The sequence below is a fragment of the Rana temporaria genome, chromosome 5 (assembly GCF_905171775.1).
Source record: "Rana temporaria chromosome 5, aRanTem1.1, whole genome shotgun sequence".
Classification (NCBI taxonomy): domain Eukaryota; kingdom Metazoa; phylum Chordata; class Amphibia; order Anura; family Ranidae; genus Rana; species Rana temporaria.
In genome coordinates, this window is record NC_053493.1 from 36,106,392 (window position 1) to 36,133,487 (window position 27,096).

The 27,096-nt window shown below is 43.6% G+C and overlaps 1 protein-coding gene across 2 annotated transcripts in view; it reads right to left on the bottom strand.

The window, feature by feature from the left end:
* Positions 1-20,099, bottom strand: part of LOC120939934 (pituitary tumor-transforming gene 1 protein-interacting protein-like) — a 90,616-nt gene extending 70,517 nt beyond the window's left edge. Inside the window, exons 1-3 of one of the 2 annotated variants that reach the window (XM_040352393.1) lie at positions 19,916-20,099; positions 5,759-5,811; positions 3,901-4,009 (exon numbers count right to left, since the gene is read on the bottom strand). In XM_040352393.1, the coding sequence (XP_040208327.1) occupies positions 3,901-4,009; positions 5,759-5,811; positions 19,916-20,018 (265 nt within the window). In that variant the 5' untranslated portion in view covers positions 20,019-20,099. The remainder of the gene's footprint in view (positions 1-3,900; positions 4,010-5,758; positions 5,812-19,915) is intronic. The other variant, XM_040352392.1, reaches the window with a different exon arrangement.
* Positions 20,100-27,096: the final 6,997 nt, after the last annotated feature.

Genomic DNA, 27,096 nt, shown 5'->3' on the forward strand with positions numbered 1-27,096 from the left:
AACCCGCAAAACAGTTTGCTGAAGACAAGCAGACTAAAAACTTGGATTACTGGAACCTTGTCCTGCGGTCCGTTGAGACCAAGAGAAACCTAAAGGGGTTGTAAAGGTACAATTTTTCCCCCCCAAATAACTTCCTTTACCTTAGTGCAGTCCTCCTTCACTTACCTCATCCTTCCATTTTGCTTTTAAATGTCCTTATTTCTTCTGAGAAATCCTCACTTCCTGTTCTTCTGTCTGTAGCTCCACACAGTAATGCAAGGCTTTCTCCCTGGTGTGGAGTGTCGTGCTCGCCCCCTCCCTTGGACTACAGGAGAGTCAGGACGCTCTCTACATTGCAGATGGAGAAAGGAGCTGTGTGTTAGTGGGCGTCCTGACTCTCATGTAGTCCAAGGGAGGTGGCGAGCAAGACACTCCACACCAGGGAGAAAGCCTCGCATTACTGTGTGGAGTTACAGACAGAGGAAGTGAGGATTTCTCAGAAGAAATAAGGACATTTAAAAGCAAAATGGAAGGATGAGGTAAGTGAAGGAGGACTGCACTAAGGGAAAGGAAGCTATTTAGGAAAAATCAATAAATTGTACCTTTACACCTATTTGGTTCAGATGGTGTCAAGCCTGTGTGGCGGCAACCAGGTGAGGAGAACAAAGACAAGTGTGTCTTGCCTACAGTCAAGCATGGTGGTGGGAGTGTCATGGTCTGGGGCTGCACGAGTGCTGCCGGCACTGGGGAGCTACAGTTCATTGAGGGAACCATGAATGTCAACATGTACTGTGACATAAAGAAGGGAGCCACCGCTCCAGGTGAGTCTTGTGAGCAATTAAGGAACCTCTCAGGAAACCAAGGTGCTGGCAATGCACAAAGGCAAATGTAGAAAATTTGGAGAAGATGGACAGCCGCACTCCAAAAGAACTTCGGAAAGTTGTCTTTATTCGATAAAATTAGACATGCAAAACAAAACACAGCCACAGAAGGGGACAGCCGACATGTTTCGCACTATGTCAGTGCTTAGTCAGTGACATACTGAAGCAGAGCATGATCCCCTCCCTTCAGAGACTGGGTCTGGAATAGTGCCCTGCGGCCCAAACCCGATCATCTGAGCATCTGTGGGGCAAACCCAGGCATGTGGGGGCATCCTCAAACAGAATATGGTGGAGCGCAAGGTCTCAAACATTCACCAGCTCCGTGATGTCTTCATGGAGGAGTGGAAGAGGACTCCAGTGATAACCTGTGAAGCTCTGGTGACCTCCGTACCCAAGAGGGTTATGGCACTGCTGGAAAATAATGGCGGCCACACAAAATATTGACACTTTGGGGCCAATTTGGACATTTTCACTTAGGGGTGTACTCACTTTTGTTGCCAGTGGTTTAGACATTAATGGCTGTGTGTTGAGTTATTTTGAGGGGACAGCAAATGTACACTGTTATACAAGCTGTACACTCACTACACAACATTGTAGCAAAGTGTCATGTCTATAGTGTTGTCACATGAAAAAATAGAATAAAATATTTACAAATATGTGAGGGGTGTACTCAAACACACACACACACACACACACACACGACAGCAGCAACCTCGGCAAAACACGCAATGCTCTGCGGCTTAGCCCCGCCCACAGATCAGGCCATGTGGTGCCGAGGAAAAAAGGAGATAGAAATGCCTTTTTTAAACTTAGTGAGGATATCAGCATTACAAGGCCGCGATATACATGGATAAATTATACAGCGTTACGGCTAGAAATACACGTCCACCTCACTGCCGTTTTTATGAATACGGCAGCACAGAAGTAGTTAAAGCTGAAATCCAGGCAGAAAAAAAAAAACAAAAAAAAACAACATCTTTTAAGTTGATATAATTTGCAATAGCCAAATTATATAAATCTTTTTTATGTGCACCAAATGCCTTTGCAAAGCCAGATATTACCTTGTGTAGTTGCAGTGACATTGCTGTTCTGTACATAGTCTGTGCAGAGAGCGGAGCTGTGGGAAGGACCCAGCAGGCTCCACCCACTACAGGCTGTCTGCAGAAAACTCAGGAGGGGGCGGAGACAAGACCAGCCACGCTGCACAAAGATAGGGGGCAGTAGTGATCGTTTTTTATTACAGGAAGCTCCTGTACAAAGGAAAGTACAGGAGGAGTTGTTTCATGGTAGATTACCACTGGACAGATCTAGAATACATACACAAAGGTCACCTAGAGAGAATCCACATATAGACAATATTATTTTCAGAAATGTATTTTTTCTTTTTGTCCTTTGTGTTTTCTGTGCACACCAATATATATTCCACCACTTTTATTGTTTACAGATTGTGTGTATTTTAGGACTTCTGCTTTGCTGTAGCAACATAAAACTGTGCTGTAAATTAAAACACGGCTCTCTAGTGCCATCTGGTGGAAAGAAAACAGATTTTTTTTGTGGAGGAAATGAAATTAAATTGTTAGCATTTGTTCTGCAACTGTATGTTCCCAACACTTAATAATCAGAGGCAAAAAGGCAAATAAGTGATGTAAAGGCACCATTCGAGTTGCCATGGGGCCAGTGATTTTAGCAGTCTAGCAAGAAAAAAAAATAAAAAACACACACACACACACACACACACACACACACACACACCCCTTCAGGCCCAGCTCACATGAGCGACATTTCCGTGATTTGAGAATTTTTTTTATAGCAGCACCATTCATTTGAATGGGCCTCCCTCCACTCCAAAGAAAAAAAAAAAAAATACGCCAAAGAAGCTCATGCACTAAGCCAAGCGACTTACCCTTTAAAGTAAAGGATTCGCTGGCTGCCACCAGAACTAGTAGTTATAGACCTGAAGATGAAAAATGCCCAATCCAGTCAAGCATGATCTTATGTCTGAAAGTTTAGAACATGGACGGACGCACACCGCAACAGGATACCAGCAGTAAAATGGACAAAAAAATTATAAAAATATGGGGATTTGGTTACACCAGGGGTGCCAAGGGCAGAAGACTGCCGGACCACTCAAGACACGCAGAGGGAAGCAGTAAGCTGTCAGAAACAAGTGCCAACAGATGAAATGCCGGCTCTGGGGGGGAAAGAAAAGTGACGGTACAGGGGACCGCATCGCTGGATCCTGGGACAGGCGAGTGTGTGTTTATTAAAAGTCAGCAGCTACACTTTTTATAGCTGCTGAGCAAACACAAAAATTACTGGAGCTCCTCTTAAAGGCCTCAGTCACACGGGCGTACTGCAGCACACAACAGTGCAAAGGCCATGTTTATTCACACAGGTATTGGCAGGTGTTCCGTGCAACAGGGATTGGCAGGTGTTCCATGCATCCCCATACAGGCAGTCCCATTCATGTCAATTGGGATGCATCATCTGCACAGACACAGCCACTGCTCCCAATATGACATCTGCAATGATGTGGGTGCACAGCCCTAAATGCAGACAGTGTGCTCTCAGGGAAGAGCATCCCCATGGATGTCAAATTGGGAGTAGTAGCTGTGCAGCCATTGCATCCCAATTGATATGAATAGGACTGTCTACATCAGGATTATCAGAGGGAAAGACTCAACAACGTAGATACAATTAGGGGGGCAATTTACTTTAAAAAAAAAAAAAAAAAGAAGGGTAAAATGTTCATGTAGCAAGCGAATGTAAAAAAAAAAAAAAAAAAAAAAAAAAAAAAAAAAAATCCGATTTACAATCAAATGTTTGAATCCCTGTTAAATTTGAATCCAAATAAATCACCAGGAAAATGGAAAAACAAGCACTAAAAGATTTTTACTGGCAAATATTTGGATTACATTGAATACCACTTCACCTAATACACTAAGCTCAGACTTATGAACAGTTCATTCCTAGATATCCTAAAGCAGTTCAGCAGCAAGGCAAAATTTTAGGCACTCTTGATGTTTGGAATTCTACTTACTCCAGCAAGCGGCCCATCTTGCATTGGACAGGGCACATAGAGAGGAAGGAGGAAAGATCGACCTCACAGGATAATCCAGACAGGTGTTATTTGTTGTACACCACAGGCACTGCAAAACAAAGATCACAGATATATTAGGTGTGCTTGGTGACACTTCCAATAAATACACGGAGGTGCAAAAAAAAATATATATATATATATATATATATATATATATATATATATATATATATATATATATATATATATATATATATATATATATATATATATATATATATAATAAGAATTCATCCAGTAACAGTGAATAGGGCAAAAAAATAAATACAAAAAAAGTAAGAATGTTGTTAGGCTATGTCTATAATGTTGGTTGAATGTTTAGGGGATTTAAATAGAAAAATGCAGAATTTGGTCAATAGATGGAGATATAAGCATTTCCTAGAATATTTAGCGCCATCTAGTAGCCAAATGCGGCATTTCCCCTTTTAAAACAATGAACTGCGCTTCACCAGCACAAGCAAAAGCCTAATTCATCTTTTTTTGGCACCATTTACAGGATGATTCTACATGCACTCTCTGAACTACTGCTATACTTTTGTATTTCTAAAAAAAAAAATTATCAGGCCTTATACAAACTGGCATTCATTTTAAAATACTTCTCAAACCAATACTTTCTACACAGGACTGCTCCATGCATTTGTTTCCCCTGTAAATACAACTCTGCATTGTGCCGATTCTAAAAGTAGTTTATATTTACAGTTTGCATTAATATATTTACTTGAGCCCTGGTTCACACTGGCTACGATTTGGTACGATTTGAGATGCGATTTGACATGTCAAATCGCATCTCAAATCGGCGGCATTTGCCGGCAATGGCACTGTCCTAATCGGTGCGACGCCGCATCTGCGGCGCTGCACCGATTTCAAAAAGTAGTTCCTGTACTCATTTTTGCGATTTCGGGCCGCGATTTACATTGAACCCTGCACAGATGTCTCTTAAATCGCGGCCGAAATCGCGGAAAAAATCGCGATTTTTAATTCGCAGCAGTGTGAACCTAGGCTGAACCATGGAATCTGTGCCAAAATAGGGCAGTAAAAGGGCAAAGGACTAGAAGCAGTATTGCCTATAGACTACGGGCAGCTGATATTTTTTTCTATTACTAACTTGCGGCGATCACAAAAAGGAAGCTGCACACTGGATCTAAAGGTGTCTCATATAAGCTTTGATTGCAAGAGACAATGGACTCTATCCAATGTACTGCTCATCCAGGACGCGTTTCGTCAAACCAATGGACTAAATGGCAGAGATCCCTGTACCCGATTAGCTGCAGGGATCCTAATATTAATGCAGGTGACTTTGCTCTTTGGTAGGCTTTTAGGTCTAGTTCCACATCATACGCCCTTTATAATATGGGTAAAGACTTCAAATTACCTCTACACGTGGACTGACAGGGCTCACTGTTTTTTTTTCCCCTTTATTTATTGGCTCCTTTGCACTTTGAAATCTTTAAAAAGCACACACACACACACACACACACACACACACACACACACACACACACACACACACACACACACACACACACACACACACAAGCAATGCCAGCAGCTGAATACACCACAGTCATACAAATTCTTGTGTGACATTTCGTGTTGGCCAATACTGAGCTCCATATTGGTGCTATACTCCTGCACAGTATAGCAATGTCTTCTCCTACTAGGTCCTATGTCAGGAGGTGACTGGAGGAAAAAGCTGGACCAACGCCTCACTTGCATTAACATTTATTGCTTCCCACATGAGGTAAAAGACATGGACGAGACAGATTCAAAAATCAAAAACGATCCTCTGTTTACTCACAGTAACATTCTTCAAGCACTCTTCACAAGTCCTTCCGGTATAGAAGCTGCATGCTACAAAGACAAAAAGGAAAAAAATTAATTTAAAAAGTGGGGGGGGGGGGGGGAACACAACAACAACACACACATCAGCATTAAATGATGGCATCAGAAACAAATAAAATAAGAGAGTCAGTAATAAAAATAAATTGCTCAAACCCTCTCGCCATCAGATATTGGGGTTGATTTACTAAAACTGGAGTGTGTGAAATCTGGTAAAACAGGTTTTATTTGTCAAAGCTTAATTGAACAAGCTGAAGTTAGAAGCTGATTGGCCACCATGCACAGCTGCACCAGATTTTGCACTCTCCAGTTTTAGTAAACCAACCCTATAGTCTATTGATATCATGAAGGAAGGAAGGAAGGAAGGAAGGAGAGGAGAGAAGGAAACAAAGGAGGGAGGGAAGGAAAGAAAGGAGGGAGGGAAGGAAAGAAAGGAGGGAGGGAAGGAAAGAAAGGAGGGAGGGAAGGAAAGAAAGGAAAGAAGGAAAGGAAAGAAGGAAAGGAAAGAAGGAAAGGAAAGAAGGAAAGGAAAGAAGGAAAGGAAAGAAGGAAAGGAAAGAAGGAAAGGAAAGGAAAGGAAAGGAAAGGAAAGGAAAGGAAAGGAAAGGAAAGGAAAGGAAAGGAAAGGAAAGGAAAGGAAAGAGGGAAGGAAGGAAAGGAGAGAAGGAGGGAAGGAAGGAAAGGAGAGAAGGAGGGAAGGAAGGAAAGGAGAGAAGGAGGGAAGGAAGGAAAGGAGAGAAGGAGGGAAGGAAGGAAAGGAGAGAAGGAGGGAAGGAAGGAAAGGAGAGAAGGAGGGAAGGAAGGAAAGGAGAGAAGGAGGGAAGGAAGGGAAGGAAGGAAAGGAGAGAAGGAGGGAAGGAAGGAAAGGAGAGAAGGAGGAAAGGAAGGAAAGGAGAGAAGGAGGGAAGGAAAGGAGAGAAGGAGGGAAGGAAGGAAAGGAGAGAAGGAAGGAAGGAAAGGAGAGAAGGAGGGAAGGAAGGAAAGGAAGGAAAGGAGAGAAGGAGGGAAGGAAGGAAAGAAGAGAAGGAGGGAAGGAAGGAAAGGAGAGAAGGAGGGAAGGAAGGAAAGGAGAGAAGATGGGAAGGAAGGAAAGGAGAGAAGGAGAGAAGGAGGGAAGGAAAGGAAAGGAAAGGAAAGGAAAGAAAAGGAAAAGGAAAAGGAAAAGAAAGGAAAGGAAGGAAAGGAAGGAAGGAAGGAAGGAAGGAAGGTAGGGAGGGGAGGATACACATATTGCATTGGGGAGCCTGGCACTTTACTTTGATGGACTGAGTGATATTATTACACAGTGTAACAAGTGATGGTGTGGTAACAGACGAAGACCTGGTTCACACAGGGGCGGCACGACTTTGGGGAGCGACTCTGCAAGGCGATCTCAAGACGACTTTAGAGGCAACTTGCAAAATGACTTCTGTATTGAAGTCAATTCAAGTTGTACAAGAACCTTTTTCTTGAGTCGCTCCTATTAGAACAGTTCCATTGAACAGAATGGGATGCGACTTGTCAGGAGGCTGAGTCGATTGACGAGTCGCCACTGTGTGAACCGGCTCCTATACCACGTACACACGATCAGATAAAAAAAAAAAAAAAAAAAAAAAACGCTTTCGGATTGATCGCACGATGGTCTGATAGTACACAGCTTTCGACAGCCGATAACGACAATATCCAAAAGGAACAAACACAAAAGTATGTGTCCACAAAAAATTAATAGACAAAACATCACGCATGATCGGAAACACGAAAATATCCCGGAAGGAGATGGGAGAACGTAAACCATGTTTGTACCGTGAAAATGCTCCAACACACAAACAGAAAATCGTTTGCAGCCTATCACAATGTACACGGAAATGCTCACTTGTTACACTGTAATAATTTCACTCAGTCTATCAAAGTAATGTGCCAGGCTCCCCAATGCAATATGAACAGAAATAGCTAAAAGGTGTGGCAGACACAGGGGGTCACATTAATTTAACATCATTTCAGATCCGTAACTACGCAAACAAGGTTTTCCAGGATCGTAAATAATAATAATATTAATAATAATAATAATAATAATAATAAATTTCGTAGACCGCAAAATGCACTGTTGAATTTGATATTAGTATTATGCAACAAAATGGGAACGATTAGTCGTACAATTATCTGGGGGGAAGCCACTGCTAATTGAGAAGCGGGGGGGGGTTTAATTAAGAAGCAGGGGGTGCCACAAACTGGGGGGGGGTTGCTCTGGGGACCTCTGGGCCCCTTAAAAAAAAAAAAAAAAAATAAGAAAGAAAATAGGGGGGTTACCATCCGGGCCCCTTACAGGTGTACTGCCTGCACCCCCCCCCCCCCTCCGATGGCGGCCCTGATGTGGCATTACTATCCCCAACCTGGCAACCCTGGTTGGAAAAAAAAACAAAACACACACCACATTGAAGGTGGAGTCACATCTGGTGGAAGTAATGATGCAAGAATGGCTATGTCGTGCTGTTAATAATGTGATTTTTGAAAAAAAAAAAGTTCGGAATTGATCAGACTTCTGGCAGTTCCTGAGGTCCGAACCAAAAGGAAGGCAGTCACCAGGCATCATTGAGCACCGAATCAAGCGAGGGCGGCCCCCTAGGTGTCACTGAACCCAAAGACCGAAGACAACTAGTGGTGGCCCCACCCCCGTTTTCTTTGGACCAAAAAGGAGGCAAGCCTACCTTTATGTCTTGGTGTGAAGAGGGTCACCATGGCAGGAATGGAGGGGCAATTGGCCCAAGGGCAACACAGAAATCAATAAAAACCCAGCAGACATTCCAACCCTTTAATGCTCTATCCAAAGCAACAAAAAAAGAAAAAAAGTTTGCAGCGAAAGCCGAGTCTTGAAAACTTTCTTTTTTCGCCTACTACATGTAATTAGCATGCAGTCTAAAAATGATTTAATAGCTGGTAAGAGAAACTCTTCTGACAGATATGAAAGGTGCTGGCAATTTAAAAAGATTGTCTTCATTTTTCCAGAAAGGATACGGAGACAAGTTATAGAGCGGGCAAAATACATCAGACTGAATTATAACCCTAAATCTCTGGCTAAATACTTTGGGGGGGGGGGGGGGGGGTTCTGTGCAATACTCCAAATTTATGGGAGCCGTGCAGAAGGTGCAAGATCTGAAAAACACAGGAAATGCGCATTTACTGTGAATTATAACACTTTATAAAAGTCGTTCTCTACAGAATGGAGGACAAAAAAAATATGTAACATAATGCAGTAAACCGGCGAGCCAGGCCTAACAACCAACTCAAGACGCAGCGAGAGAATTTTCCAGCGATGCGATAGTAGAGATTTCAGTCTCGGGGGAGATTAAAGAGTTCTGTTGCAGTTCACTGGTAATTCTTTAGTGCAATTCGTTTCTAATCTTCATACGTCAGGGAGATTAGAGATGAAATCAGCAACCAATTAAAATATGATTACTAAAATTGTTCAAAAAAAAAAAAAAAACACACACCACCCCTATCCCCTGCCAACATGCTCAGAAAACAACCCTTGCTCTTTGTGTGGAAGCCTACCGATTCACACCTATAGTTCTCCAAAGCGCATGGTCCCTGCTTATTGGAAAGCTCCACTGCTGACTCATCAGAAGGCATGTCCCATCAGTGCTGCCTCATCAGTGCAGTCTCATTACAGTACATTAGTGAAGAAGAAAAATTACTTATCTGCACAATTTTATAACAAAAAACGTTTTGTCGTTTGTTTTTTCTCCCTCTTCCAAAATTTTCGGTCTTTATTCATAGCAAAAAACAAACAAACAAACACACACAAACACACACAAACATACACACACACACACACACACACAACCAAGTGGTGATTAAATACCACTAGAAGAAAGCCCTGTAGGTCTAAAAAAAAAATTATAAAAAATTTCATATGGGTACAGTGTAGCACAACCGCACAATTGTCTTACAAAATGTGGCAGCGCTTAAAGCTGAAAATTTACCTGGCAGGAAGGGGGTGAAATAAGCTAGTAGGCAAAAAATTATTTGTTTTAGCTGGCTCTTAGATTCAAAGCACATTTGTTAAAGCGGAGGTTGCACAAACTTTTTTTTTAATATATATATATATATATATATATCAGCAGCTACAAATACAGCAGCTGCTGACTTTTAATATATGGACACTTACCTGTCCAGGGCGCCTGCGATGTTGGCAGATCTGCCACTTGTGGATCGGCTTCTGCCGCCGTCATACTCTGTGAGGAAATCAGGGCTTCACTTCCCTACAGCGCATGCGCGAGTTGCGCTGCCCATCTTCAGTGGTCCCCGCTGTGTTCTGGGAGCTGGGTGACTCCCAGAAGACAGCGGGGGTACAGAGCAGGCACCGGATGTTGTGTAGATCACAGAGGTGATCTATACCAGGAAGTGGGAGCAAATATCTGTATTACACGGGTATCTGCTCCCCCCTCCCCCTGAAAGGTGCCAAAAGTGACACCAGAGGGGGGGGGGGGGGGGGTTCCAAAAAGTGGAAGTTCTATGTATGGGTGGAACTCCACTTTAAGGCCTGCACCACTTTAACTAGACCAAAAAAAAAGAGCATGCAAGACGTTCACTGTTGGGGTATACATTAGAGCTGCACGATTAATCGTCAAGAATCCTTATCTCAATGTTTTTCCCGTTGCGATTCTTGACACAGGGTTGCACGATCTTTGACATGAAAAGAATTTCCTCTCTGCTCTCAGCCAAGTCAAAGTCTGGGCAATCTGTCAAGTTTTGAAAACATTCTTTATCAGTGGAAAATTAAGTCTAAACATTGTATCACATCAAAAGGAATAAACTTCTGTATGTAAATTAGGAACGTTTAACCACCAAACCTTTTTCTGACAGCTCTTTTCAAGTTAAAATCATTATATTTTTTTGCTAGAAAATTACTTAGAACCCCCAAACATTATATCATTTTTTAGTAGAGAACCTAGAGAATAAAATGGCGGTTGTTGTAATATTTTATGTTGCACTGTATTTGCGCAGCAGTCTTTTTTAATGCAATTTTTTTTAAAAAAAATTACTTTAATGAATTAAAAAAAAAAAAAAAAAAAATAGCCAGTAAAGTTAGCCCACTTTTTTTTTGTATAAATGTAAAAGATTTTATGCCGTGAGAATTGTGATCTTCATTCTAAGCAAAAAAAATCGTGATTCTCATTTTGGCCAGAATCGTGCAGCTCTAGTATACATATTTTATTCTACAAATCGTTATCCAATATAAAAAAATTAATTATATATATATATATATATATATATATATATATTATATATATATATATACACACACAAACACACACACACACACACATACACACACACACACACACACACACACAAAACATGAGATCACCAGAAAAGACTATACTTTCCATTTAACCTCAAAAATAAAATGTAATTTCCAACTTGCCCAACTTCCTCAAACCCAACATACTTTGCTACATAAGAACAAACATGTACAGACTTATACAGAAACAGTTTTCTTCCTTATATATATATATATATACATATATACATATATACATACACACACACACACACACGTCAGCGTGTTTCTAGCAAGGTCTAAAAGTGTAGCAGCTCCATTCACATTAATGCATTGTGGTACCGAGCATTAAACCAAACCACAGCAAAGTGTGCCTCTATGGGTATTGGTGGCACCCCCAACACAAAACACACTACAAATGGTCATCAACATTAACCCTCTTCTTCAGATCCCAGGTCATCCTGGACTCACCCCCTGCCAGTGACTGGCCAGCACATCTCTCCGTCACTCTGCTCTCTCCTCCTATCTCCATGTTTCTTGTCAGCACATTAACGCAGGGCTTGACAAGTTTGCTTGGAATCTAGGAGCCAGCTAAAAAAGTTAGGAGCCAGGAATGCGCCCTGTCCTGCCGAGCTTGTGCGCAGAAGCGAATGCATATGCGAGTAGCGCCTGCATATGAAAACGGTGTTCAAACCACAAGTTAGGTATTGCCGCAATTGGTAGAGCGGGATCAATTATAATAATAGCTCCTTTGTAACTGAAAACATGCAACCTGTAGAATTGTTTAAACGTCGCCTATGGAGATTTTAAAGGGTAAAAGTTTGTCGCCATTCCACGAGCGGACGCAATTTTAAAGCGTGACATGTTGGGTATCAATTTACTCGGCGTAACATTATCTTTCACAATATAAAAAAAATTGGGCCAAGGTTACTGTTGTCTTATTTTTTTATTGAAAAAAGTGTTCCCCCCCCCCCCCCCCCCCCCAAAAAAAGTGCGCTTGTAAGACCGCTGCACAAATATGGTGTGACAAAAAGTATTACATTGTCCACCATTTTATTCTATAGGGGGTTAGAAAATATATAATGTTTGGGGGTTCCAAGTAATTTTTTTCCCCCCTCGAAAATTATTACTTAAAAAAAAATATATAATTTTGTTTATTCAGCAAGAAATGGAGCTTAGTTATGTAGCACGAGGCTGTATATTCTGCAATCATTTACATTTTTGGTAAACTCATTCAATGAATCCAAGCTCTGCAAGCTGAGATAACATGCACTGCATTGATGCATTCACACAATTTCACAGTAACCAGGAGAATATTCCTTTATCCCCTTGTTTTGTAAATCTATGTACACTACAAACTGTATGATTCAATCGGTTCTGATATTGCTGTTTTACTAACCCGACAACTTATTATTCTAAAAATAGGAAACTTTAATATTTTGTTTGCAAATACTAAAGATTCTAACTACCAGCAACGAGTCCTTACGAGCACCTGTCATTTTAGATCCATCATGGCAGCGCCTGTTAGCGGGCATCCACTCACCTGCTGCCGCCACGTCCCTCACCTTGTTGTGTCACTGCCGCATCACCAGCCGTCCCATTAAAGTGAATGGGACCATCGGTGAGTCAACAGCGGGTCAGAGGAGGAGCTGCTGCGGGACAGAGATGACAGTTGCTCTTTAAAAATTATTTAAATCAAGTCTTTTTTCCTAGCGATTAAAATTGTGATTTAAATCAAACCCACCCTGGATTTGACAATTTTCTTGTACAACTTTCCTTTACCAAAGCCAAATAATATGAGGTCAAACCTAAACACTCTTAATTTGTATGCAATCAGGCAGGCCCTTGTACTACATAGTTGAATGCAATGCCGGTCATACACTAGAGCTGCACGATTTATCACGGAGAGAATCGCAATCTCGAATCTCCCCGCGGGATGACCCGCGATTCTTCTGTGTCACCTCCGGTTCCACGTAACCAGCGTGGAACACAAATGGCGCCGATATCGGAACCGACGTCAGCAGCCTGCGTCGCTGGATGGATGCCTGGGCTTCTCTCACAGTTCTGTACAACTGTAGTGTGTATCCATGCGCCACCCAGTGGTTGCCGGCGGTACTGCTTCTGATGTATTAATCTTTCTCACAGTTCTGTACAACTGTGTGTATCCATGCGCCACCCAATGGTTGCTGGCGGTACTGCTTCTGATAGATATAGATATATCATATTAGATATATCATTTATATATATATATATATATATTTTAAAAAAATGGGGAAGGAGACCAGTGATATATCTATAATGTTAGACCATATAACTCCTATGAAACTGGTCTGTTTTTTATATATTCATATTTTCAGATAAATCACAGGTTTATTTATTCATTTGGGGGGGGGGGGGGGGTTCCGGCATTCAGTTTTTGAGAATTGTGAGAATCGTCTAAGCAAAAAGAATCATGATTCTCATTTTGACCAGAATCGTGCAGCTCTAACATTACACTATTCCAAAAATCGTCCGAACTTTCGAAAAACGAACGTTCGGCCGTGAGCGCATACGATATTGCCATCATGTAATGACCAATAAATCGTTCAGTGGACATGAATAAAAACAAAAAAAAAAAAAAAATATATATATATTTTTAATTTATTTTTTTACATATACCTAGTGCAGAAAGTTCGGACAGTAAACAGATTAACCTTTCAATTTATCGTTCGTTCAGCAGAAAATTTCCAAACTTGTCCTTGGTTTTTTTCGTCTCAAAAACGTCCCAACGATTATCGATGTTGTGCCCATTAACTGTTCGAAAATCGAACGAACTGTCCGAACGACCGATTTTTCGTATAGTGTATGGCCAGCATAAATCTAAAGAAAAATTGAATAAGACAATTGTATGGTGTATGGCCAGCTTTAGTCTACCATAAAGTGCACATATGAGGTGTGTACTCGCATATTAGGAGCGGCCCACCCTCTATTTATGGAACCTTTAACATGAAACAATCAGAAACTGCACCTTGCAAATGTTACCAATCAGCTGATTCTCGATTCGGCAAGTCTAGATAAAAATGATTGTAAAGAGAAAAGGAATTAACTAGCGAAGCAAAACATGGACTTCAGGCAGCACATTGTTCTAAAGTTTAAAGTGCAGGTGGATTTGAAATCGTAATAAAAAATAAAAGAAAAACCAACACACACACTTCACCAAACAGAACTGGCGGGGCTACAACCGAATGTGTCCGATGAATAATCACCTTTAATAACCTCGGTGTTACCACCTGCACTGGTACGAAGGCTAATTCAGCTCATGCGACTGCTCGCTTCAATGGGTAATAAAGAGATTGTTGGCCCGGCCAGAGATGGATATAATACGAGACGGACATGCCTGAAGATTCCAAATCTTTACACAGTTCATAAATTTCGACATATGGTCAATGTCTACCCCACCGACTGGGCTCTTTGAGTGCCTTTAGGCACATTCTAAGGCCCACACAAGCTGGATTTACAACCCCTATCCCCCCCCCCCCCCTCCACCACCACCAGTGATGCATTTCCACCTGCTACCAATGGCAAAACTAGAGTGGAGAAGCAAAACTGCAAAAACATACGGGGGGGGGCACAAATGCCTGGGGCATAACCATAACAACTTTTATTAAAATATAAAAAATAATGTTAATAGATACCAAACATATGCTTTAGAATTGCTTCTGCGTGCTAGCACGAGGGGACAGAGGCACTTACTATACTTTTTTTTGTTTTGTTTTTTAAATCCGTTTATTCCCATTACAAGAATTGGAAACATTCCTTGTAATAGGAATAAGTTGTGATAGGTACTCTTTATGAAGACATCTGGGGTCAATAAGACCCCAGAGATCTCCTCTACCCTGGAAAGCATGAAATCGATAAACCACACACACACACACACACACACACACACACACCCCTCCGCTTTCCAGGGCAAAAAAATAAATAAAAAAATGGCAGTGTTTACATCTGTCAGCACCAGAAGTGACATCATGACATTGCTTTCGGCCTCCCAGGATCATAGAGATGGATGGAGACCATCTGGTCCATGGCCAACTCTATGGTAATCTGCCACCAGATCTTCTTTCCGGGTACCCAATCGCATAAGAGAGCCCGTAGAGGCACCTGGAGGGTGGCGGGGGACATCCCTTTGCGCTGCCTGTAAAAGCCATCCAGCAGCTCATGAGCCACTGGGATGGCTTTTACAAGATAGGGAATTGCTGGCTGAAAATTAAATATATATCTGGATGATGCCTGTAACTGCAGGCATCAACACCAAATGTCACCACTTCAAGTCCAGGACATCATACGATGGCCTTCCAGCGGGAAATGGTTATTAAAAATTGTTTTGGCAATGAACCAGGCGTTTGCCCCCCACTGTAAGTTTTTGCAGTTTTATTGTCAAGATACCCCAGTCTGAGGAAGGCTGCATCGGAAAAGCGCTTCAGTTGGTGACAGACCCAACTGGGACAGGGGCTTTTGGACTAGCCTTCTACCCACCGATTATGGCCCATGGAAAAGACATGGGATTTTGTCTACTTCTCCCGCTCAGAGCAGAAGAGTCAGGTCCTGAAACTCTTTGACTGGCCGGAGTATCTACCGAGATTATGCAGCCAAGAAGTCCCAAATCCCTAGAACATGGTGTTTTTTTAAATGACATAACACACAAAACCCTTTTTTTTTTTGCAAAAAAAAAAAAAAAAGAAGAAGGGGATGTTACGCTGAGTAAATGGATACCAAACATGTCACGCTTTAAAACTGTGCACGCCCATGCAACAGCGTCAAACGGCATTAATTTTACTATCCCTAGGCAACACTTTAAAAGCCTTTACAGGTTACCACTTGGTTTACACAGGAGGTCTGGTGCTAGAATTACTTGATAATTATATCGGTAAGTATGTCTCTGTTGAATCCCACATCCTAATGCTGGCCATACACTATACGAAAATTCGGCCGAAAATCGTTGTAAAGAAAGATCTTTCGTTTTTCGGCCAGTTAATGGGCACAAAATCGAAAATCGTTGGGACGTTTTTGAGCTGAAAAAACGAAGGACAAGTTTGGAAATGTTCTGCCGAACGAACGATAAATCGGAAGGTTAATGTGTTTCCCGTCCGAACTTTCTGCACTAGGTATATGTAAAAAAAAATTGTTTTTTTTATGTCCACTGAACGATTTATCGCCCATTACATGATGGCACTATCGTTTGCACTCAGGAAAGAACTTTTGTTTTTCGAAAGTTCGTTCAGACGATTTTTCGTGGAGTGTATGGCCAGGATAAGTCAACTGAACAAAGAGAGAATAGGCCAGATTCACGTAGAATTGCGGCGGCGTAACGTATCTTAGATACGTCTTAGATACGTTACACTGCCGCAAGTTTTCATCGCAAGTGCCTGATTCACAGAGCACTTGCAATGAAAACCTACGCCGGCGGCCTCCGGCGTAAGCCCGCATAATTTAAATGGGCGTGTGCCATTTAAATTAGGCGCGCTCCCGCGGCAGACCTACTGCGTATGCTCCGTTTCGAAATTCCCGTGCTTTGCGTGCCGTGACGTAATTTTTTCGAACGGCGTAGCGTAATTCCGTATTCCCGGAGGGCTTACGCAAACGACGTTCATTTTTAAATTTCGACGCGGGAACGACGGCCATACTTTATACAGCAGTACGTTCGCTGTGTAGAGTTAAGGCACCAAAAACGACGACTAACTTTGCGACGGGAAACTAGACTAGCGGCGACGTAGCGAACGCGAAAATCCGTCGGGAATCGCCGTAACTCCTAATTTGCATACCCGACGCTGGTTTACGACGCAAACTCCCCCCAGCGGCGGCCGCGGTACTGCATCCTAAGATCCGACAGTGTAAAACAATTACACCTGACAGATCTTAGGGATATCTATGCGTAACTGATTCTATGAATCAGCCGCATAAATACTCCGTCGTATCTCCGCTGTGAATCTGGCCCAATATCCCCTAGCTGGACTTTTAAGGCACTGAGAATTTAGTTGTATGTAGAAAAAGCATATATTTCAGTGTTGTATATAGGAAAAGTGTATATTTTATTGTTGCAACACTAAAATATATGCTTTTTCTATATACAACTACCGTAAATTCTCAGTGCCTTAAAAGTCCAGCTAGGGGATATTTTCTCTTTGTTCAGGTGCTAGAATTACTGGCTATGATCTGATGTTCATGGCAATACCTTACACATGTGGGACAATCGCCGTTTGTGTGCGTGCTAGACAGATGTGCGCATTCTCCATTGCATGTGAGCACAGGGGCACTTTTTTTTTTTTTTAATATACTGTTGCTTGTGACAGCAAAAGGCATGCGACATGTACTCTTTATGGAGAGATCTGGGATCTATAAGACCCCAGGTCTCCCTTCTGCTCTTAAAAGCATTTGATCACACCAAGCTAGGAACCTGGAGCATCTGCTCAGACCTATATCATAGAGCTGATCAGAGCCATTCCAGTCTGGTTGCCTCTATGATCAGCCAGGGAAGCGCCAGCTGGTTGATCGGGTATCCCAGTGGAATAGGAGAACCCAATGAAGCCATGTAAGGTGGCAGGGGTAATATTCCCTTTTGCTGCATGTACAGGCCATCCAGTGGTTAGTTAGCCACTAGGATTGCTTTTACAGGCTAGCCCAGGGATCCTCAAACTACGGCCCTCCAGCTGTTGCAGAACTACACATCCCATGAGGCATTGCAAAACTCTGACATTCACAGACATGACTAGGCATGATGGGAATTGTAGTTCCCGAACAACTGGAGGGCCATAGTTTGAAGACCCCTGGGCTAGCCCATCACCGGCTCAAAAATAAAAAATCCCATACACCCAGTAATACCATTTTACTTACCCAAACTCCAAATCTCTGTGGGCGCGAAACCCGCGTTGCTTTCCCCCAGCTCTTGTTGGTTCTTCATTTTTATGATTGATAGCAGCGCAGCCATTGGCTCCCATTGCTCTCAAACCAAATCAATGGTGCTGCACACTGGGAGCGGGGCTGAGTCATAAACTTGGCGGCTATGGCCGCCTAGTGCATCACATGGTAGCGCGTCCGCTAGGTAACCCCCTTTGGGAGAGAGCTTCCCAGAGGGGGTTAGCTCTTGCGGGGAGGAGCCGCGAGAGCCACTGTGGAACCCCCAGCAGAGGACGATTGGGGCCACAAAACGATTGCACAGTGGAGGCAAGTATGACCGTTTTATGAAAAAAAAAAAAAAAAAAAAAATATATATAATAATAATAATAATAATAATAATAATAATAATAATAAATGAAAAAAACTTTAGTATCCCTTTAAGAGGCAGAAACTTAAAACACCTGACACCCCTAGGAGCAGCAGAAAAGTTAAAAATAAAAAAATAAAACATCCTGTGCAAAGGCAAAACTTTTGACATTTCATTTTGGACAGAGTAAGTATCATTTTCTTTTTTTTTTTGCCATCGGTTATTTCCCTTCATTTTCTGTCCCATAGAGGAACAGGAAGTCAGAGGAAAATCCCTGCAAATGAAGGGAATCCCTGGTCGTCACCAGAACTAGAGTCTGCATTGGAAGATTTCCCCTCTATTACTTTTCTGGGGAAAACCGAAAAAATATTTGGAATTTTCTTTTACTTTCAATGATAATGGTAAACAAGACAAATAGAAAGAGTAAATTCCCTAATTGGAGCGCAGACAGCAAATGAAAGTGACAAGGGTTCTAATCTTTCCGAACTCTATACAAAATGACAGTTTAACCCCTTCCCGACCACGCATTGTAGCTTTACTGCGACAGTGCAGGCCCAGCTACGCAGAATGACGTATACTGTATAAATAATAAAGAAATAATGGCATCGCAAACACGTTCTGCCCATGATCCGATATAGAGCCCAGTAATGACCAGTACAGTACACAACTCCCCAGTAATGACCAGTACAGTACACGGCATCCCAGTAATGACCAGTACACGGCTCCCCAGCAATGACCAGTACACGGCTCCCCAGCAATGACCAGTACACGGCTCCCCAGCAATGACCAGTACACGGCTCCCCAGCAATGACCAGTACAGTACACGGCTCCCCAGCAATGACCAGTACACGGCTCCCCAGCAATGACCAGTACAGTACACGGCTCCCCAGCAATGACCAGTACACGGCTCCCCAGCAATGACCAGTACAGTACACGGCTCCCCAGCAATGACCAGTACAGTACACGGCTCCCCAGTAATGACCAGTACAGAGCCCCCAGTAATGACCAGTACAGAGCCCCCAGTAATGACCAGTACAGTACACGGCTCCCCAGTAATGACCAGTACACGGCTCCCCAGTAATGACCAGTACACGGCTCCCCAGTAATGACCAGTACACGGCTCCCCAGTAATGACCAGTACACGGCTCCCCAGTAATGACCAGTACACGGCTCCCCAGTAATGACCAGTACACGGCTCCCCAGTAATGACCAGTACAGAGCCCCCAGTAATGACCAGTACAGTACACAGCTCCCCAGTAATGACCAGTACAGAGCCCCCAGTAATGACCAGTACAGTACAGAGCCCCCAGTAATGACCAGTACACAGCTCCCCAGTAATGACCAGTACACAGCTCCCCAGTAATGACCAGTACACAGCTCCCCAGTAATGACCAGTACAGTACAGAGCCCCCAGTAATGACCAGTACACAGCTCCCCAGTAATGACCAGTACACAGCTCCCCAGTAATGACCAGTACAGTACACAGCCCCCCAGTAATGACCAGTACACAGCTCCCCAGTAATGACCAGTACACGGCTCCCCAGTAATGACCAGTACACGGCTCCCCAGTAATGACCAGTACAGAGCCCCCCAGTAATGAAGGAGGAAGGTCTTACGTCTGGTGAGGGGTTGGGGGGCCGGTGCGGTGGTCTGACTCCCCCACACTGCGGCCAGACTGAGGAGAAGAAGGATGAAGATCCGGGTACTGGGCTCCTCCATGTCTCTCAGCACAGATCTCTTCTGATACTTTGTATCGGATTGTATCCACTTCCGGAAGGCCAGCTCCGCCCCCCTGACTCACAGCTCACATGCTGACGCTCTGATTGGCCAGAGCTCCCCATCAGACCCCGGGCAGGTCATATGCTGCATCCAAAGTGTCATTATCTGGTGACAGCTCTCACGTTGGCACTACAAGTCTCAGCATGTCCTTATACTGTTCCAGTGCAACCATCAGCTGAATGCAGATCTCCTCCTTCTGTGTACCCAGGAGCTGGCTGCGGCCAAACTACAAGTCTCAGCAAGGCTTAGCAGTCTAGTGGTCAACATACATACACAGTACAATCTGACCATGCAATCTGTATGAAAACAACCCTAACCACTTGGCCTCCGGAAGATTTTGCAATTTATGCAATACTGCACTGCGTTACTTTGTCAATTGTGCGGTCATGCAACGCTGTACACAAATTACATTTATATCATTTTATTCCCACATATAGATCTTTCTTTTGCTGGTATTTGATCCCCTCTAGCAGTGGCGGCTGGTGCTCAAAATTTTTGGGGGGGCGCAAAGGAAAAAAAAAATGCAGTCTCACTGTGCCCAAACGCAGCCACTGTTACATGCCATCAAATGCAGCCACTGTGCCATCAATTCGCACCACTGTGCCATGCCATTAAACGCAGTCACTGTGCCATGCCATCAAATGCAGTCACTGTGCCATCAATTCGCACCACTGTGCCATCAATTCGCACCACTGTGCCATGCCATTAAACGCAGTCACTGTGCCATGCCATCAAATGCAGTCACTGTGCCATCAATTCGCACCACTGTGCCATCAATTCGCACCACTGTGCCATGCCATTAAACGCAGTCACTGTGCCATACATTGTCACCACTGTGCCATGCCATTAAACGCAGCCACTGTGCCATCCATTGTCACCACTGTGCCATCCATTGTCACCACTGTGCCATCCATTGTCACCACTGTGCCATGCCATTAAACGCAGCCACTGTGCCATACATTGTCACAACTGTGCCATGCCATTAAACGCAGCCACTGTGCCATCCATTGTCACCACTAGACATGTGCAGACTGGAATATTTCGTTTCTTTTTTTCGTTTTCGTTTGGAAAATAAATGTATTTAGTTATTCCCGAAAATCGTTTTGATTTATTTCGTTTTTCGTTGGGGAATAGCTTTCGTCCGAAAATCCAATAATACTTGGTTTCTGTCGAATGGTCAAAAGAATATTCGCCGGAACGTCGAATCTTTGTTGGTATCTGTCTAATGGGCAAAAAATATTCGCCGGAACGTCGAATCTTTACGTCGAATCGTACATTTCCATTCGAATATTCCGCCTACAAGAATTCTAATGTTGTATGACTAGTAATAATGTCGAATCTATTCTCTATAATGTCGAATCTATTTTCTCATAAATCGAAATCTATTCTCTGTAATGTCGAATCTATTATTTCTATAGTGTCGAATCTTTTCTCTATTATGTCGAATCTTTTCTCTATGATGTCGAATATTTTCCCTATAATGTCGAATCTCTCTATATCGAATTTTTACCGAACCGAAAACGAAAATAAAGCATTTTTTATGTCGGATCTTTCGGTTTTCGTTTCTTGCACTTTCGTTATCGATTGTTAAAACGATAATGAAAAAAAATGATTTTCGGACGAAAATGCATTCTAAGGAAAACGAATGCACATGTCTAGTCACCACTGTGCCATCCATTGTCACCACTGTGCCATACATTGTCACCACTGTGCCATGCCATTAAACGCAACCACCGTGCCATACATTGTCACCACTGTGCCATGCCATTAAACGCAGCCACTGTGCCATACATTGTCACCACTGTGCCATGCCATTAAACGCAGCCCCTGTGCCATCCATTGTCACCACTGTGCCATGCCATTAAACGCAGCCACTGTGCCATCCATTGTCACCACTGTGCCATCCATTGTCACCACTGTGCCATGCCATTAAACGCAGCCACTGTGCCATCCATTGTCACCACTGTGCCATGCCATTAAACACAGCCACTGTGCCCTTTAATGGTCGCCGCTGTGCCAATTGTCCCCACTGTGCCCTGTAAATTGCCTTCTCCCCCCCCCCCCCCCGCCCGGCACTTACCTTTACTGGAGTCAGGCATCCACGTCCCACGATGTCTTCTCCCGCCCTCGATGACTGACAGGCGCCTCAGCCAATCAGGTTACAGGTAGCCAGAACCGGCCAATGTGATTGGCTGAGACGCCTGTCATCTTATTCAAGGGGCGTACAGTCTGTGCGCTCCGAGAACAAGCTTCCGGGACCCGAGGGCTGTATTGGGAAAGCCTATCAGAGCCGTTGGCTTTGATAGACATTTCCCTACAGCCAACCAGCTGGCGTTATTCAGATGGCCGGACATTGAGCGCCGACCATCTGAATAACAGCGGCAGCGGCGAAAATAACATAGATTCGTGCAATGCATGAATCTATGTTATTTCACTCAGTGGCGGTGAGAGCCAGAGGGGGCGGCGCTCCAGCGCCCTCTATGGACGAACCGCCACTGCCCTCTAGGCTTTTTTTAATACATACACACACACACACATACATATATATATATATATATATATAGACCGACAATTTTTAAAAAAAATATATATATTCTTTACTTTCTGCTAGAAAATATATTCAATAAAATAAAAAAAAAATCGAATTGCTTCATAGCTTTAGACCAGGGGTCTCCAAACTGCGGCCCGAGGGCCGAATGTGGCCCTTTGCTAGCCTTCATCCGGCCCTTGGGGCAGTATGGCTTCCAATGATATGAGGCACTATTCCTCCCAATGGCACCAACAATGGGGCTCTATTTCTTAGACTAATAGCAATGATGGAGCACTATTCCTCCTCCTACTGCCCACCAACACTGGGGCCATGTTTATTCTTACTGATGCTCGGCCCTGGGGCATTTTCTACCCGATCCGGCCCCCCTGAAGTCTGAAAGACCGTAAACTGGCCCTTTGCTTGAAAAGTATGGAGACCCCTGCTTTAGACCAATGCGTATTCTTCTGCATATTTTTAGTAAAAGAAATCCCAATAAGCGTATATTGATTGGTTTGTGCAAAAGTTATAGGGCCAGATCCACGTAGAAAGGTGTACATAAAGGCGGGCATAGCGTATCGTAGTTACACTACGCCGCAGCAACTTTGAGAGACAAGTTCTGTATTCACAAAGCACTTGCGTCTAAAGTTACGGCGGCGTAGCGTAAATCTGCTGGCGTAAGCGTGCCTAAATCAAATGAGGAACAGGGGGGCGTGTTTTATGTAAACTAAGCAAGATCCCACGTAAATTACGCTTTTTTCGAACGGCGCATGCGCACGCATGCTCAGTATCACGCCGAATTTTCAAATTAAATTACGCCCGCTCAATGCCGACACGACGTGAACGTAACTTATGCAAAGCCCTATTCGCGAACGTTTTACGCAAACGACGTAAACGACGAAAAATTTGACGCTGTCCTGAGAATCGGCGTATGTAGCCAATTTGCATACTCTACGCGGAAATCAACGGAAGCGCCACCTAGCGGCCAGCGTAAATATGCACCTAAGATCCGACGGCGTACTAAGACGTACGTCAGTCAGATCTAGCCCACATTCAGGCGTATCTTGTTTTCTGAATACAAAACAAAGATACGCCGGCGCATCGTAGAACTTACGCGGCGTATCAATAGATACGCCACCGTAAGTTCTTCGTGGATCTGGGCCATAGCGTCTACAAACTATGGGATATACACTGAAATTTTTATGACATATTTTTAATATACTAGTAATGGCGGCGATCAGCCTAAAAAGTGGGTTCCTCAAGTTGGGACTTTAAATGGACCACAAACAGTTATGTACTTAAAAAAAAAAAAAAATATATATATATATATATATATATATATATATATAATATAGCGGGACTGCGATAAAGGGTTAAATGTAGGCCTATCCAGTGTTTTGGTGTTTACTATGTGGTGCTTTACCTAAAGGTTACTTTCACACTGAGATGCTTTACAGGCGCTATAGCGCTAAAAATAGTACCTGCGAAGAGCCTCTCTTGTCACTCCAATGTGAAAGCCAGAGTATTTCACATGGCAGGATGCTAAAAAAAACCTGAAAGCAGCATCTTTGAGGCGCTTTAACCACTTGCCGACCGGCTGACGCCATTTTACGTTGGCAGAATGGCACGGCTGCGCAAAGCAATGTACCTGTAAGTTGCTTCGAATTTGCCGTGACCACGGGACACCCCGACCGTGTCCCGCGATCGTGTCACGGAGCTGCAGAACAGGCAGATGCCTATGTAAACAAGGCATTTCCCTGTTCTGCCTAGTGACAGGACAGTGATCTACTGCTCCTTCTGATCGGGAGCAGTGATCAGTGTCGTGTCACTTGTAGCCCTTCCCCCACACAGTTAGAATCACTCCCTAGGACACACCTAACCCCTTCACCGCCCCTAGTGATTAACCCCTTCCCTGCCAGTGAAATTTACACAGTAATCAGTGATTTTTTTATAGCACGGATCGCTGTATATAAATGCCAATGGTCCCAAAATAGTGTCAAAAGTGTCCAATGTGTCCGCCCTCACGATAAAAATCGCTGATCGCCGCCATTACTAATGAAGACAATTAATTATAAAAATACCATAAAACTATCCCCTATTTTGTAGACCCTATAACTTTTGCGCAAACCAATCAATAAACGCTTATTGCGATTTTTTTTACCAAAAATATGTAGAAGACTACGCATCGGACTAAACTGAGAAAGAAATTTGTTTTGTTTTTTTATAGATTTTTTGGGGGATATTTATTATAGCAAAAAGTAAAAAAATATTGCTTTTTTTCAAAATTGTCGCTCTTTTTTTGTTTATAGAGCAAAAAATAAAAACCGCAGAGGTGATCAAATAACACCAAAAGAAAGCTCTATTTCTGGGAAAAAAAGGACATACATTTTGTTTGGGTGCCACGTCACACGACCGCGCAATTGTCAGTTAAAGTGACACAGTGCCGAATTCAAAAAAGTGCTCTGGTCAGAAAGGGGGTAAATTCTTCCAGGGCTGAAGTAGATAAGAGCGTTGTATAAACCGCTCCTAAAGCACCCCTGCTCATTGAAATCAATGGGAAGCGCTGGCAAAGCGCCACTGCAGCGGTGCTTTGCGGGCACCTTTAACCCTTTTTCGGCCGTTAGCGGGGGTTAAAAGCGCCCTGCTAGCTGCCAAAAAAACGACGATAAAGTGACGCTTTACCGCAGATGCCTGAGTGTGAAAGTGCCCTTAGGGAAGCAATGGATTTGTTTTCCCTTCTCCACTGATAGGACAGAGCTCTGCCTTGCATGTCACAGTCGCCGGCAGTCATCCATTGGCCAGCACCCGCTTGACGACATCTGCTTTGTCTAATCACAGCACAGCTGGGATGGCGGCAGCATGCGCGTGCGCCCCCTTAATAAGGGGTTAAATAGGAACAACTTAATTATTTTCACCTCATCACCATGTCTGGTTGTAAGATGTGGAGCCAATGTTGGCGCCATTGCGGAGCCGTGTAATCTTCATATTACGTCAGTGAAGCCACTCTCTCAGATTGACCTGTAAAGCCTGAGTGTCGTCCTCTATGTATCAGGAGCATTGTTGACACCGGCACACAATGAAGGAGTACTGGTAACCGGCTAGTGTGACAGGGGACATCTACACTGATCATCAGTGTCCTAATGATCAGTGCCTATCAGTGCCACCTATCAAAATACTAACAATAAGTTACAAAGCCATCCACAACTTAGCCCCCAGCTACATCACTAACCTAGTCTCAAAATACCAACCTAATCGTCCTCTTCGTTCCTCCCAAGACCTCCTGCTCTCTAGCTCCCTCATCCCCCCCTCCCATATTCGCCTCCAGGACTTCTCCTGAACCTCTCCCATCCTCTGGAATACCCTACCCCAATCTGTCAGGCTCTCCAAATCTATCTACTTTTAGGCGATTCTCTCTTCGGAGAAGCCTACCCTGCCTCCACCTAACAACTGCACTTATTTTCTTCAACAGCTCCTCCCCCAGAGTTATTACCCTTTTGTATGACTTGACCCTCCCTCCTAGATTGTAAGCTCTGATGAGCAGGGTTATCTGATCTTCTTGTATTAAATAGTATCGCAATTGTACTGTCTGCCCTACTATTGTAAAGAGCTGCGCAAACTGTCAGCGCTATATAAATCCTGTATAATAATAATGCATAGCTCCCAACTGTCCCTGATTTCGAGGGACTGTCCTTGATTTGGAACAATGTCCCTCTGTCCCTCGTTGCCCCTAACTTGTCCCCAGGGCCGATCCGCCCTATAGGCTCACTAAGCAAGCCGCTTAGGGCCCCACAAAGCTGCGGAGGGCCCCCCAAATTACTAGAGGCCCCACCTGGTGAAAAGTAATTTTCGGCCCCTCACCCCGCTTCTCAACCTCGCTGGCTGCATTGGAGAAGAGGTAAGAAGTCAGCCCCCCCAGCTAATGTAAGATGTCATTACCGACAGCGAAACCCCCCCCCCCCCCCACTTATCAACTTTAATCTTAATGTGACATGTCACTGTCGGCAGCGCCCCCCCCCCCCACTTCTTAACCTTAATGTGACATGTCATTTTCACCCCCCCCCCCCCCACGCTTCTCAACTTTTTAATGTCATTTTGCTTAGGGCCCCAGGGAGGTCAGGATCGGCACTGCTTGTCCCTCATATTGGTCTGATCTCTATAGATGTATAAAAAATGCAGTTTTTATCTTTCAAAAAGTGTTTCCCAGTGCTAAACCTTTCATCTGATTTCTAAATGTTAAAAGCCAATATAAAGGAATAGTAGTGGTAAAAAAAAAAAATCCATTGTGGATTTAATACATTTTTTGGGTTAATTCTCCTTCAAGGGGGTATGGCAGGGGGCGTGTCCTATGCCTAGATACACTTGCTAGTAGGTGTCCCATCCCATCTCAAAATGTTGGGAGGTATGATAATGTATAATAATATCAGTGCCATTCAGTGCTGCCTATTAGTGCTCATCAGTGCCACCAGGGTTGCCAACCTCCCGCAGCATTTT